The sequence below is a fragment of the Strigops habroptila genome, chromosome 1 (genome assembly GCF_004027225.2).
Source record: "Strigops habroptila isolate Jane chromosome 1, bStrHab1.2.pri, whole genome shotgun sequence".
Lineage (NCBI taxonomy): Eukaryota > Metazoa > Chordata > Aves > Psittaciformes > Psittacidae > Strigops > Strigops habroptila.
In genome coordinates, this window is record NC_044277.2 from 95,388,903 (window position 1) to 95,402,309 (window position 13,407).

A 13,407-nucleotide genomic window follows, 5' to 3' on the forward strand; every position below is an offset into this window, starting at 1 on the left:
TCAGAATTTCTTGTTAGTGTGTTAGCACAAATACGTGAGATGTTTGGATGAAAATACCTCTCTAAAAAAATTCCATATGGCAAAAATTAACTTGTTACTTCAGAAGATTCCCAGAAATAAAAAATGATGTATTGGCTATTTATTTAGCGGTTTTATTTCATTTTGCCAGGTACCAAGTGGAAGATGAGTCCTCTCATTTGGATGAAATGCCTCTAATGATGTCAGAAGAAGGCTTTGAAAATGATGAGAGTGATTACCATACTCTACCAAGAGCCAGAATTTCGCAGAGAAGAAGAGGCTTAGAATGGTTTATCTGTGGTGGCTGGAAGTTCCTTTGCACTAGGTTTGTTGCATACCAGTAGTCTTTATTAAACTATTAAACAGATTAAGTAAATAGTGGCTGTGTAATATGTGCAAGAGTACACAAAACACAGTAACGTGCTTGTCATGCATCTTTTGATTGCTTTGCCTGCATTTTCCCTATGAGGACATTACCAGCTGTTAATAAAAAAAGTTCTGAAGAACCGCTGCTGTGTACTTACCCTGTCCACTTTGCTGACTTGCAAGAAAAAGGGAGGCTTTTAAGCGAAATCATGTACTAAACTTATAGTAGTCTGAGGTCCACAATATGGCACATAAACCTGGTCCTCCCTCCTACTCAAAACCATACCAGGGTAAAGAGCTTAAAACTTTCTTTTACTTTGGAGGGCATTAGTGTGAGGGCATTGCATAAGTTGATAGTATATAAATTTTATTGATGTGCTGAAAAGAAAAAGTGGATTCATTAACTAATAGTTAATAAATTCATTAACTAATAGTTAACATTTCAACTTTAAAAGGTTAAAGAATACATGTAACTGGTGGCCTTAGAGTTAATCTCAGCTGGAATTAGCTCTTGGAGTTTGGTTCTTACTTATTTTTTTTTTTTTTTTTTTTTTTTTTTTTGATGCTAAACTGCTGTACGCAGTTGCCTTCAAATAGTAACTTTCTAATGAATTGCTAGGAAATCTCTAAATACAGAAATTACTATTAGGATGATTAAGAATCATGCATTTTTTTTTATCTTGAATAATAAAATCTGAGATCAGTTAAGTGGAGTGAGTGTTTTCAGTGAACTTGATGAACACTTCTTTTGATGGATGACTCTTAGAATTAGATAAAAGTCTTCACAGGTGGTTTTCATGGCACTTAATAAATCCAAGAAGCCTGATACTTTTGTTTTTACCTAAGCAAAGCTGTATTTGTGCACCTTTAGTTTCAAAATAATTTTGTTATAAAGCTTTATTATTTGCAGAAAAATACAGTCTGTATTGATTTCTTTTTTCTATAATGATGTAACAAAAGCTCATGGATTATTCATTTTATTATAGGGAATAAGTGTTTGAAAAGCAAATGGAGGAAGGTAGCAAAGTTTACAGAAGCATTGTTTGTATATGTAAATGATTCTTGGAAGCAATGTTTGTGTTACAGAACTACCATTGTAGTATTTAAAAAAAAAAAGACAAAAAAACCAAACCCACTTTTTTTTAATTATTTAAAGAGGCTCTCAGTCTTTTTGGCATATGTTAAAATTGGGATACCTTTCAGACAAGATACTTTCGTGAGTTCAGCTCTTAAAGTATTAGTGAGTATTAGTTCCTGTGATTATGTTCCTATAAGTTTCATGAAAACAGGTAAAGCAGTAAATACTGCACCCTGTAGTTGCCCTGACAAGAGAATTTACAGTGTTTGGTTAGAGGCAGGCAATTGCAAGATGAGTTTATGCTGGAACTAATTAACAATAGTAAGAGAATGTCACAAAGTGTCATTAATGCTGAGGATTGCAAAATTTCATGTTCTTTCTGGCTTTTAAAAATTGACAGGTGCATCTCAGCTTTAAATGGAGCTCAGGCCTAGAAACTTTTAAACTTACTAGATAGTATTAATTAAAATACTTGAGCCATATTTGTGAGGGATTTTTGAGATTCAGAAGAGCAAGGAAATTGCATTATGGATTCATTATTTTGCTGTGTCTTGTATTTTACTGCTAATATAGGTGGGTAAAGAAAAGCCCCCACTAAGAAAGAGACCTCAGAGGAACAACTTCTGCTTTGCTAATTTCTTCAACTGAATTTGGGTACAAGAGAGAGTCCATTCAATCTTGTATTTATACCTAGGGGCATTTTAGTCACATTAATGTTTTCTGTATCAGAAGATCATAGCAGATATTTTTCAATTTTCATGGAAAAAAATAAAATATAAAAAGGGGGGGGGGGGAGAGGATGGGGGTGATGCCGAGATTCTAGTAGAAGCTTGAAATTTCAGTAAGATGTTAGTAGGCAAAGGATACTCCCACACAGAAAGGTGCAGACATGTGCTTAGAAGATTAGCTGGAAGGAAGATGAATCTCGTGGTATCTTATCTACCTGGGCTAGACCAACAGATAAAAAGCTCAGCTTCTGTGCACAGTTCTGAGTGAGTATGTAAATAACATAGTGGCGATAGGGAGGTCTTTTATGGGCTGAGAGCACCACTGAGGCTTTGTTACTGATAAAAGTCCGGGATGTGCGGTCAGTGTTAAGTTACTCTTTTTGATGGTTTCTCATTATAATGAAACTTTATGAATTCTTGCTGGGGCCCGCAGAATACTAGAGTTTTTGAAATGCCTATTTGCAGTTCCTTAAGTTGCTTGTGGTTGTGAAAAAGATCATAAGGAGACCTGAAGGCTACTGTATACATGTACTGTCATACATGCAGTTATTCTGCTGTGTAATAGAACAAGTTACACTGTTTTTGTGTGGTGTAAGTATCAGTTTGGGATAGAATCAATGTCTTCACACTTGGAGAGGAACATGTGGGAAAACAATTTTCATGTGTGTTAATGGTGGATTACATGTGTTATGCAAACAACTGAAAGTTATTTCCAGAAAGAAAATTGCATTCTTTTAAGTGCAGTATGAGATTAAATACAGCATAGCAGTCTGAAACCTGCTCAGTTGAACAGAATTTAAAATTTCTCTCAGATCTTATGGAAATTAGTGTCTTGTACCTTAGACTGGGTGAGGTTGAAATGTCAGCTTCTACACCCAGAATTTCCTTTTGTGCTTTAAACTAAATTGTAAATTTTTCAAAGCTGTGACAGAAAGATGAACACAATAAAAGAGTAGGCATTTGTCTGGAGCTGAACTCAGAGGGGCCCTGATTTCTTTTGGGTTCTCAGTGAAAGTCCGGTGTTTGCGTTCAAAATCACTTTTTTTGTTGCAAACAAGTAACCCCCCACCATACCCTCTATTTTTTTGGGGAGGGTGAGAGGGGGATTGGTGTTTGTTTGGGCGGGTGGGTTTTTTTGTGTGGGTTTTTTTTTTTTTTTTTTTCCCCAGTGGGTTGGGTTTTGGTTTTTTTTTCTTTTTTGTTTGCTCTGTCTTGCAGTTAGGATTAATGTCATTTTTGTGAGAGGAAGTTTTCCATCTCTTACTTTGCAGCTTTAGAATTTTATATTCTATAGAGTTTTGTTGCTGCATCACAGACTGTTACTGTTTAGTTGAAAAAGTTTCAACCTTTTGGCAGGAGCAAATATGGAAGGTTCGACAATTCACTGTACATTAAAACTGTTTTTGTAAAATTCTTCAGCCTTTAACTGAAATAGACTGAATAGTGTGAACTGTATTTGCAAATCTGCAGCTTTTTAAACAGTTTTTACATTTGCAAGAAAAAAATCATAATTAAATCAAATGTTGTCTTTGATTTTGAACAAACTGAAAGCTTGATTCAACCAATGTAACTTTTAACTTCAGAAACTGCTTATTTCTTGCTTTCATAGCACAGTTAAAAGAAAACTTTTTGATATAGCAGCTGTTTTGTGGCTGTAATAATTTCCCCTTTAACTTACAAATTCTCTTCAAGCTTGTGAAATTATAATGCACATAGATCAATACTCTGGAGTTCTTTGGGCTGGATTGATTTCTTTCTCATGAGATTTACATTCCACTTGTTATCAAAAAACACTTTGTCCCTATGAAAATGGTGCCATTGAATGGCATTTCCATATGAAGTGAAGGGGATATCAAATGCTCGGATTAATTTGGGCTCTGAGATGGCCTGTACGCTTTCAATTAATCTGTAACGCATTTGTTATGCAGAAGCATGGGAAAATGGTGATCTTTTAAGAATGACATGACCACTGTGTTGCTTTTGGCCTGATTACTGAAGCTACCTGTTGAGTACAATAATTACAGTATGTTTTCTTTGCAGAACTAGTTTCTGCTACTTAAAACCTAATAAGGAAAAGCTGACCCTTGCAGACAATATAGAGCTTTTATATTATCTTTCCATTCTGATGAAAATGGTGTTTTGTGAAAGATACTAGCAGTTAAGCTTGTCGGATAAAAGTAATGAAAAGAGAAAATTAAAAAAGCCTTTATTATTAGAGCTGCAGAGTCAGTTGAGACTTTTACTTTAGCTTTTGACTTGGAAAGATACGCTCTATTTATGAAAAAGTTAAGGGTTCTTATTTAACAATTACTTTTTTTTTTTAAATATGGCATCAGTTACTAACACAAAGACTGTGGTTACTGTTCTTTAAAATAAAAAAAGTACATTAGGAAGCAGGTAATGCAGGAATGGTAAAAAGCCATTTAACAGATATATCTTAAACATCTTTAGTTATTTCATTTCTTAATATATGCAGTCTGTTCTATTTGTGTAGGCAATATGGCTTATGGCTAACTTAAGAAAAAAGCTTTCTGTGCCTGTGTTGAGTTTTCTAGGCAAGGGCATTCGAAATGACTGTGAATGGCTGTGGGGTTTTTTGTTTTGGTTTTGTTGTTGTTGGTTTGTTGGTTTTAGTTTTTTTTTTTTGTTTTTTTTTTTTTTTGTGGTTTGTTGGTTGGTTTTTTTGGGGGTTTTTTTTCAGTTGAGGTTTTGTTTGGGGTTGTGTGTTTTTTTTTTTTTTTTTCTTTTTTTAATCCATAGCGTAAGGTGTAGTTTTAAATATTTCAGGAGATTCCAAAGTGTGCCTTGATCATGTTACATTTTACATTAATTTTTAGGATATTTGCAGCTTGGAGAGTGCTATTCTGATTTATTTCTCGATGTTTCTTTCACACAAATTTAGTGGGTACAAAAAGCCCTTGCACAAAAATAGTTTCTGTATTGAGGAATGTTAATTTGAGAACAGATGAAGTATGTGTTGGGTGTTGATAGTGAATTTCAAAAATATCAGGTAGACTTCATTGTTCTTAAAAATCTGAATTAATGTAGATTGATCAGGATTTCTAAGACCAGCATCTCCACCCCATGTTCTTTCTGTGATATAACAGTGATTACTGCTGAGACTTTAAATGGCGGAATCTAACTGATTTTTATACTTTTAAGGTAGTAAAACTCTTATGAACCATTAAAAAGAGGCAAAGTTGCTGAATGGGCTTATATTCATAACAAAAATAAAATGCACGTTTATATGGAGTCATACCAAATCTATGTCCATCCCATAGTGAGAGCTTCACGGAGGAAATCTTGCGAATCCAGCTTTAAAATGAAGTGTTTTAAATGTCAGCTTGTGAATATTGGTGTAGTGGCATTTCCATAACAAAGTGAATGCTGCTGTGAGTGATTTTAGTATTGCATAACTTCTACTTTTCTTTAAAAGCGCCTGCAACTTTGAATTCCATTTGTTCTTTGGCAAAATTAGTTTTTAATAGGCCTGAGATAACGTAGGCTACAGACAAGAACATTTTAAGTAGGACTGTGGCAATGTAAGCTATCAGTCTTTCTTCCCTGCATATTTGCGTGTACCATAATTTTGTGGTTGTGGAAGAACAGAACAGGAAAGCACCTGAAGAGGTCATCCAGTCAATTCCTTGACTGCACAGGATAAATTACACCCATCACTTATGTCTGATCTAACCAAATCTTTGAGACCTGCAGTGGTAACAATTCCAGCCCTCCCTAAGTGTTTCTTTCCACCCTAGTCTCTGGAGCATTTATGTAATGTCTGTGTCCTGTCCCATCCTCCCCATACCCCAGCTTTATTTGCCACAGTTGAAGTCCATCATTACTTATTCATAGTGGACCTAGAGAGTAATCGTCGTTTTCCTCTTTGCAGGTGTTACATACCTGAAACTGTATTAGGTCCACGCCCAGTGAACAACTCTATTTTGGTGTATCTAGCAGACAAGCCTGCCCTGTGCTCTCTGCCTGTAATTGTTGTTGCTCTTGTGTGTGGTCTTTGTTTTCCCGATAGGCTTGTTTGTTGAAATATGGTATTCAAATGGTATTGTAAGCAAACTGAGATCTTGCTAGCACTGGATTGAGAAAAACTAATGCATTCATGACTTGCTAGCAGCGTGCCTGTCCACGCTGACCAGATACAAGCCTTTTTTTTCACGTGTTTATCATTCTTATGCAGTAACTGAGTCCTCCTCTTCTGAGCTGCCTTTATTAACTTTTTCAATTCTGTTTTTGCATAGTTGATTATTTCTTTGCAAGTGTCCTATGTTGCACTTCTGCCTGTTGAACTGCATTCTATCTCTTCCAGGTAGTTTTTCCAATCTGTCAAGACAGCTTTGAATTCTCATCTCCTCTTTGCATGTACTCCTGTCTCTTCTAGCTTTTTGTTGTCTAAAAAATGAAATAATCAGTTACACAATAAGTTCTAGATAAAGCTTTGCAGAACTTCACTGGAGTTATTTTGGGTTTATAACAAGCTACTCTGCATTTATGATTTTTCCAACTGCATCAGTTCCAACATTCTGTTACTTTACTTCCCTTATGAGAGATATTTTGAGAGATAAGTTTTATTAGACACTCATAGAATGATTTGTGTTGGAAGGGATCTTTAAAAATCATCCAGTCCGACTGCCCCAGCCATGAGCAGGGACATCATCAGAGCAGTGTACTCAAAGTTCCAGCAGTCAAGAGAGAACACATACTCTCAAGCAGTAGTGCATCTGGTTCTTCTTAGAGGGAAATTATTTCAATTTTAGAGGTTGCTCTTTACATGTCAGTGCTGGTTATGATTTTTTGTTTTCTTTCAGGTGTGTACAAATACATACAAATAGGTTAACTATAAAGAATTCATCTGGGAAACAATGCTGAGGTGACTGTATCAGAATTTTCCTCTTCTCAGCAAAATCCTTGCTGTTGTTTTAAATACAATTTAGTAGAGCTGCTTAATTGTTTCTCTTTTATTTCTGCATCGAAAATGTCAGTATATTAATAAACCTCACTAGAAAATGTGTGTCACTTTCCTTCAGCTTCACCTGCTGATGTAGCTGAAATCCACTGTGACCAGCTAGGTCTGTGCTTTGGCTGCAGTAGGTGCTCACTGAAGACCTGTCTGCTTAGTCTTCCTGATTCACCTGTCTAAAACAGACTCCCAACATGACTAGGGCACCTTGTCCCAGTATTACAAAATGCAGAGAAATTCTTTTAACATATAGGGTTGTAGAACAAGTGGATGGCAAACCTCCTTTTCTTTCCAAACCATCTGTACTCATCCGCATTAACAGTCCACCCCTGCGGATAGTCCTAGCAATTCTTAGGCTGATTATAGTATGTGAGTTGAGTCACATCCATGTTTGCTTCTTGTTTTACTCTTGTTAGTAAATAGTCTGCTGAGCCTCAATAGCATTCTGTTTGCTAGCCTTTTGTTCCATCTACTCATCTCATCATTCCTGTGTCCTTGTCCAAATTGCAGTTGTTTGAAGATGGCTGCAACATCTTCTGTCTATCTCATTGCTCATAGTTTAAACCCTCTTTGGTAGATTTGTAAGCTGGTTAGGCAAGGATGCGCTTGCTTTCTCCTGTGAGCTAAAGTTCACCATTGCAGGTTGTTGTGTGATCTGCATTTACATAGGTTTGGGTTGGGATTTTTTTGTTTGAAAACATTTGACAGTGTGGCATTAGGCATGCTTCCATGTTACGTCTGCTACACAGGCAGTCTTACAGAGAACACCAGGATTTACAAATTATGTGATAAGGGTATACAAAGCTGTTGAGATGTTTGTAATTTTATTTAACAAAAGCCTGATTTCCTCTTCAATCATAAGCATAATTCGAGTATCAGTTAGACAAGACAAAGAGTATAGCCAAAGGACTGTAAGGTATGAGGGATGAGTTAATTATTTAACTGTAGGAGAATTTAGTCACTGCTAATGCAGATTTGTATTAAGTAGAATTTTTTGAACCTGTATCAGGGCAAGGTGTAGTAAAACTTGTAATTATTTTATTAGGATTGCCTGTAAAGAATGTGCAAGTGTTTATGTATGTATATGTCTGAATAAGTTGAGTACTGTGTAATTGCCCTAAATATTACAAGTCGACATCATGCTTGCTTATTTAGATATGGTCAAAATTTTTAAGCCTGTTTTTCTTAGGTATTTGCCTTTAGGGTTCCAGGTTTGGAAACAGTAGTTACATATAGTAAATTTTTAGTTTTAAAGTAAACAATTGTTTTTCTTTTCAGTTGTTCTGATTGGCTCATAAACATTTGCCGAAGAAAGAAAGAGCTGAAGGCTCGCACAGTGTGGCTTGGGTGTCCTGAAAAGTGTGAAGAAAAATACCCCAAAAATGCCATAAAAAATCAAAAATACAACGTCTTTACCTTTATACCTGGGGTAAGGCTACTAACCATTTTTTGGTGTTGGGCTGACTATATGTTCTGTACTGAATTTTTTGACAATTCTGCAAAAAGATGGTTTTATTTGCCTGGATTTTTCTTTTTCTTTTAAAATTTACCTTGACGTCTTCAATTAAAATTGACAGTTGAGAGCAAGGCTTCTATTTTACTAAATTGTTTTGTTTTCAAAGGGATATTTACTAAAGAAGTGCGGTGTGTATGAATGGTTGGAATTTAGTGAAGCTTTAGAAATTTGAGATGGGTTTCTTTGCACTTTTCTATTCATGATTTGTAATCCTCTTTAAAACAAATGCGTTCTACACAGTCAGTTGTGAAAATACTATAAAGCATTTTGAAAGAAATAAGTAGTTGGAAATTGCAATGTACTCCCATAGATATTTTCTCATAGTCCCTGGCATTGAAAGTGTAATAAATATTCTAAAGCAGGCAACTCCTTAAAAGACAAAACCAACCCACCTTTTGAATTTATATGACAACAAGTTAAGGCCTAGTTTACTAAGCTAGTACTTTTTTAAGTTGTATTTCTTACTGCAGTTTTAAAAATAGTGATTTCTTTTTGGTTTTGAAGCTTCAGTAGTTAAAACCTAAAAATGTATGCTGCTGTGGTATAATAAATTTTATTAAAACGCTTTTATTCATATTTTTACTGATACTGTCCAAGAGTCCTATGTCCTGTTGCAAAAACTGAATGTCTTCTAGATTTGAATACAGACACGTTCTGTCTTAAATTTTTTATTTAAGTGATCATGCAGATTTATAAGAGTATTGATTCTATTCTTCTGCCCTCTTTGGTTCAATGACTGGCAGGAGCTTTCTAATACATTTCTTTATCAAGACAAAATAAAAATTTATGGCTTTGTAATTAAGACTGATCTTCTGTCAAAGAAATAAAATGTTACTTTTCACAGGCAGATAAAATATTCTCATCTCTATTGAACAAAGTAAATGTTTTCTTCCAAAGTTTAAATTATTAAATACACTGAAATTGGTTAAGCCACATATGCTTTCCTAAAGGTCACAAAATTCATTAAGCATATAGTAAACCATTGATTATTGTGACTGGAAATCTGCAGTGTAGATTACAAATCCTGAACTAGATTCATGTTTCCTATGGGAATCAGCCATAGCTTGCAAATACCTGTTGAGAAGGAGAATGTTTGTTCTGTTTTGATCTTTTGAAAGTCTTGTTTTTTACAGTATAGGCAGAATCAGACTTCTGTTTTGGTGGAAGTAGTTGGAAGCTCAGTAGTAACTTCAAAATGAAGCGAGATCCTAAATGTAAAGCCCAGTAGTTGGTGAAAATGGTTCTAAATTTTGATTTTAGACATAAATTAGCACTTTTCATTAGAAATACTGGGTAGCTTTTTTTTTTTTTATGCTGTTCCACTAGAAGTAATTTGTAGGGAACATAGCCGTATTCATTCCAAACCCATAGACATAACTAAGTCATAAATATTGATTCTAATGATTTACTGTGGTTGAAATTTTCATCATGTGAAGCTTTGCCTCTTTATCTGTTTAAATTGTATCTTTTTTTAACATTGCAGCTGGCAATGGATAATATTCAACAATTTCATATCAAAATACAAGTTTAAAATAATGTTTAGATTAACAGGATTGTACTTACTGGCTAAAAGAGCTGTAGCATTTCCGAAATATAATTTCCTAACATTTATGTAAAATACTTACTGCTCCTACCTTTACACAGTTTGTTCAATTTCCATTTACTATTTCTTATACATCTTGGTGAAGCTGCTTAGGACTTTTGTGTAAATTTCCATAAAGAATATCTTCTGTGATGTGCTGACTTTTAAGATCTCTCTCCTGAATTTCAAAGTGGTAGTCTTTTTTTTTTAAATCAGTTTTATGTAACTGTAGACTTTGTAATTAGCTTAACTAGACTGAAGTGTTTAGCTTTGTATTTAATGAACTGTCAGTGGTCTTCCAGGATTCAAAAGTTTTGTAGAAAGGTACTTTGTAACTCCCATCTTCTCCTGTGAGTTGGGTGCTCTTGCAGATCTGCACCTCCCAGAGTACTCTGTGGACTTTTCTTTGACCTGGTATATCAAGTCTTTGTAAACAGTTTAAACATACTGCTAGAAATGAACGTAGGAACTTCATTAGTATTAACATGACATATAGGTTCAAGCTGGATTAGTTTTATTTTAGAAGAATGTTCCCCTGCAACTTCATATTTTACTTTCTTGATTTTACAGTTCGGTTGGTAAATAGTGGAATAGAATTCTGTCCTTTTGAAAATATCTTCTGATTTGAGGCTGTTTAGGTAGCCTTTAGCTGAACAGTAATGTAGCACTCTTGCAAGCGACTAGCAATTTGGAGGTACTGCCTGCCAAAAAGATACTTTGGAATGAACTTCCCTTCGCATTTTTCCTAGGATATAGTTTTTACATAATTGAATAATAATGTTGGACTGATAAGAACAATAAGTATCTGTCCAATAACTTTGATTTTCATGTAGAAGTCATTGTAATATTAACTGAATTGTAAGATGTAAAGCGTGTGTCCATCTTTTAGTTTGGCTTTTTGATCTATTTCGAACCCTTTAGCTTTGAAACAATTGGTTATCCATTTTCTTAAGTCTCAGTGTTCCAAGTTCAGTAGCCATTTTTCATCATCCTGCAGGAGGTGCCATATGAATCTGGCCTACTAAAGAAATAGGTAAAGTCTTTGAAGATTCAGAATTCTATAAAATGAATAATGTTAAAATCAGAATTGTAACTAAAGCGATGTTGAGAACATGCTTTTACTGAAGTACTGCTTTTAATTACCAAAAGAATCTCTGCATCTTTCATTCCTTTGGAATATTGGACAGTATATTTTGTGATAAGGTTACTGTGTCTTCGCTTAAAACTTGGACAGTTATCTTGGAGCTCAACCCAAACCTTTGATTTATTAATAAGCATATTTTATGTGCCAATATTTGTTTCAAACTAAACTGATCTTTTGAGAAATGTAATATTAAGCATTTCTTCTAAATTATCTCAAAACCCCCACATTATTCTGTTACCATTTTTTTGTAGTTTAAACTTTGCTTTTTGTAAAAAGTTTGTCTTCCTGTGGAAATTGAAAGCTACTGCCTTATTCTGAGATTTCCTTATGATAGCCATTTGGAAAGAGAGCAGCTTTTACAAGCAGTAAAAGATTACTCTTACTGGATCTTTTCTGTAGTGTTCATTTTACTTTTCTAATTTATTCTTGAACAGTAAGTAGTTTCACTGTTTTTAAGAACAGTGGAAAATGGTAGTTTTGAAGGAGTGAATCTGACCTAATGGTAGCTTTTATTCCTTTGAGAACCAGTGGACTTCAGAAAGAAGGCAGATGAGTTGTAGAGCTTCCACCCCTGCAAGAGGAGAAACTTCGGTTGCTGTGTTGAGGATAGACTGTGCTGAGGGAATGTGGTGCATGAAAGTAATGAGGAGTTCACAGTGATGCAGAGCATCATGGTGCAGCCTAGTCAGTTTTACTCTCTAGAAGTTCAAACAACATAGACTAGGATAATATTTTTGTAAACAGTTTCTGTTCACTTGATGCCAATGATTTTTTTTCTTTTTCCAATTATTATTATTTAAGGCCAAGATATGAAACTTTTTAAGACAAATAGACATCAATAGACAGATAAAACAAAATTTAAGTATTGGTACTTAGGGAAGAAATAAGATTTAATTTTCATGCTGTATTTTCAGGAAGAAAAATTTTAATAGTTAAAAATGAAAACTTAATGTAAGCAAGGAAAGTTCAGATACAAACTTATTTTGCTTTTTTATTGATAATATAAAAAATTTTTAAGAACTGTTTTGACTCATAAAGGTAACTGTGGTGGATATAAAATAATTGCAAGATGCATCTACAAACATCTAAATTCTGTTTACTTTTAAAATGTCCGAGTATATCTTTGCACAGTGATCTTGATACATATTTAATATTTGTAAAGATTGAGTTCACATAGTTTTCAAAATCTAAAAAATTTAGCAAACTGCTTTTTCAGAGTGAAGTATTAACATAAAAGAATTTTTCTCAGCTGAAATAGCAGTATAATATTAAAAATACCTTGTAGTGCATGTAGTAGTTTGATATATAGCATATTATGCTATAGAGTACTATAATACCATATATGCCATGTAATGATTTTATATCTACTACCATGAAAAAGTGAATTTTATGTACATTATGTGTACAAATTTTAAGGCATTTATTTATTTCGTGTTTCTCATTTTAGGTTTTATATGAACAGTTCAAGTTTTTCTTGAATCTTTATTTTCTCGTCGTGTCCTGCTCACAGTTTGTCCCAGCGTTGAAAATAGGCTACCTGTACACATACTGGGCTCCTCTGGTAAACTGAAAAATGCTGTTAACTAGAAGTTTTAACTTCAGATGAAAAGTTTATGTATACATACATTTCATACATTTGCAACTGGTAAACTGTGATTAAAGTATGTAACAGAAGTAAAATGCTTGCTTGAAATTACAGTATTTTACAGCAGATACTCCAGAAGCTGTTGTTGATAGCCCTCCCTTCCACCTGCCTGCCACACTCCTGCCCCACAGGCTGGAGGTTGCTTTTTGTTAACTGGCTAGCCTGAGTGTGCAGTGCTCCTTTCTGGCTGCTGGTCACTTGGGAGGTTTAAAAAAACAAACAAAAAAACCATCCAGCTAATAGAGAACCATATTTAGTAACATAGGTAATTTGTGTGTTACATTTCTTTAAGTTTATTGTTATTTGCTTGCTTCTTTATGTTTTCAGGCTAGAACAGAATTGAAAGCATAAAGTT

General features: G+C 34.4%; 1 protein-coding gene across 9 annotated transcripts in view; it reads left to right on the plus strand.

The window, feature by feature from the left end:
* Positions 1 to 13,407, plus strand: part of ATP9B (ATPase phospholipid transporting 9B (putative)) — a 162,388-nt gene that overhangs the window by 14,970 nt on the left and 134,011 nt on the right. For 6 of the 9 annotated variants that reach the window (XM_030504681.1, XM_030504921.1, XM_030504843.1 and 3 more), the window contains 3 exons: positions 170 to 343; positions 8,444 to 8,594; positions 12,855 to 12,968. In XM_030504681.1, coding sequence (XP_030360541.1) covers positions 170 to 343; positions 8,444 to 8,594; positions 12,855 to 12,968 — 439 coding nt within the window. Of the gene's footprint in view, positions 1 to 169; positions 344 to 8,443; positions 8,595 to 12,854; positions 12,969 to 13,116; positions 13,318 to 13,407 lie in introns of those variants that run through there. The other 3 variants (XM_030505102.1, XM_030505196.1, XM_030504767.1) reach the window with 2 other exon arrangements.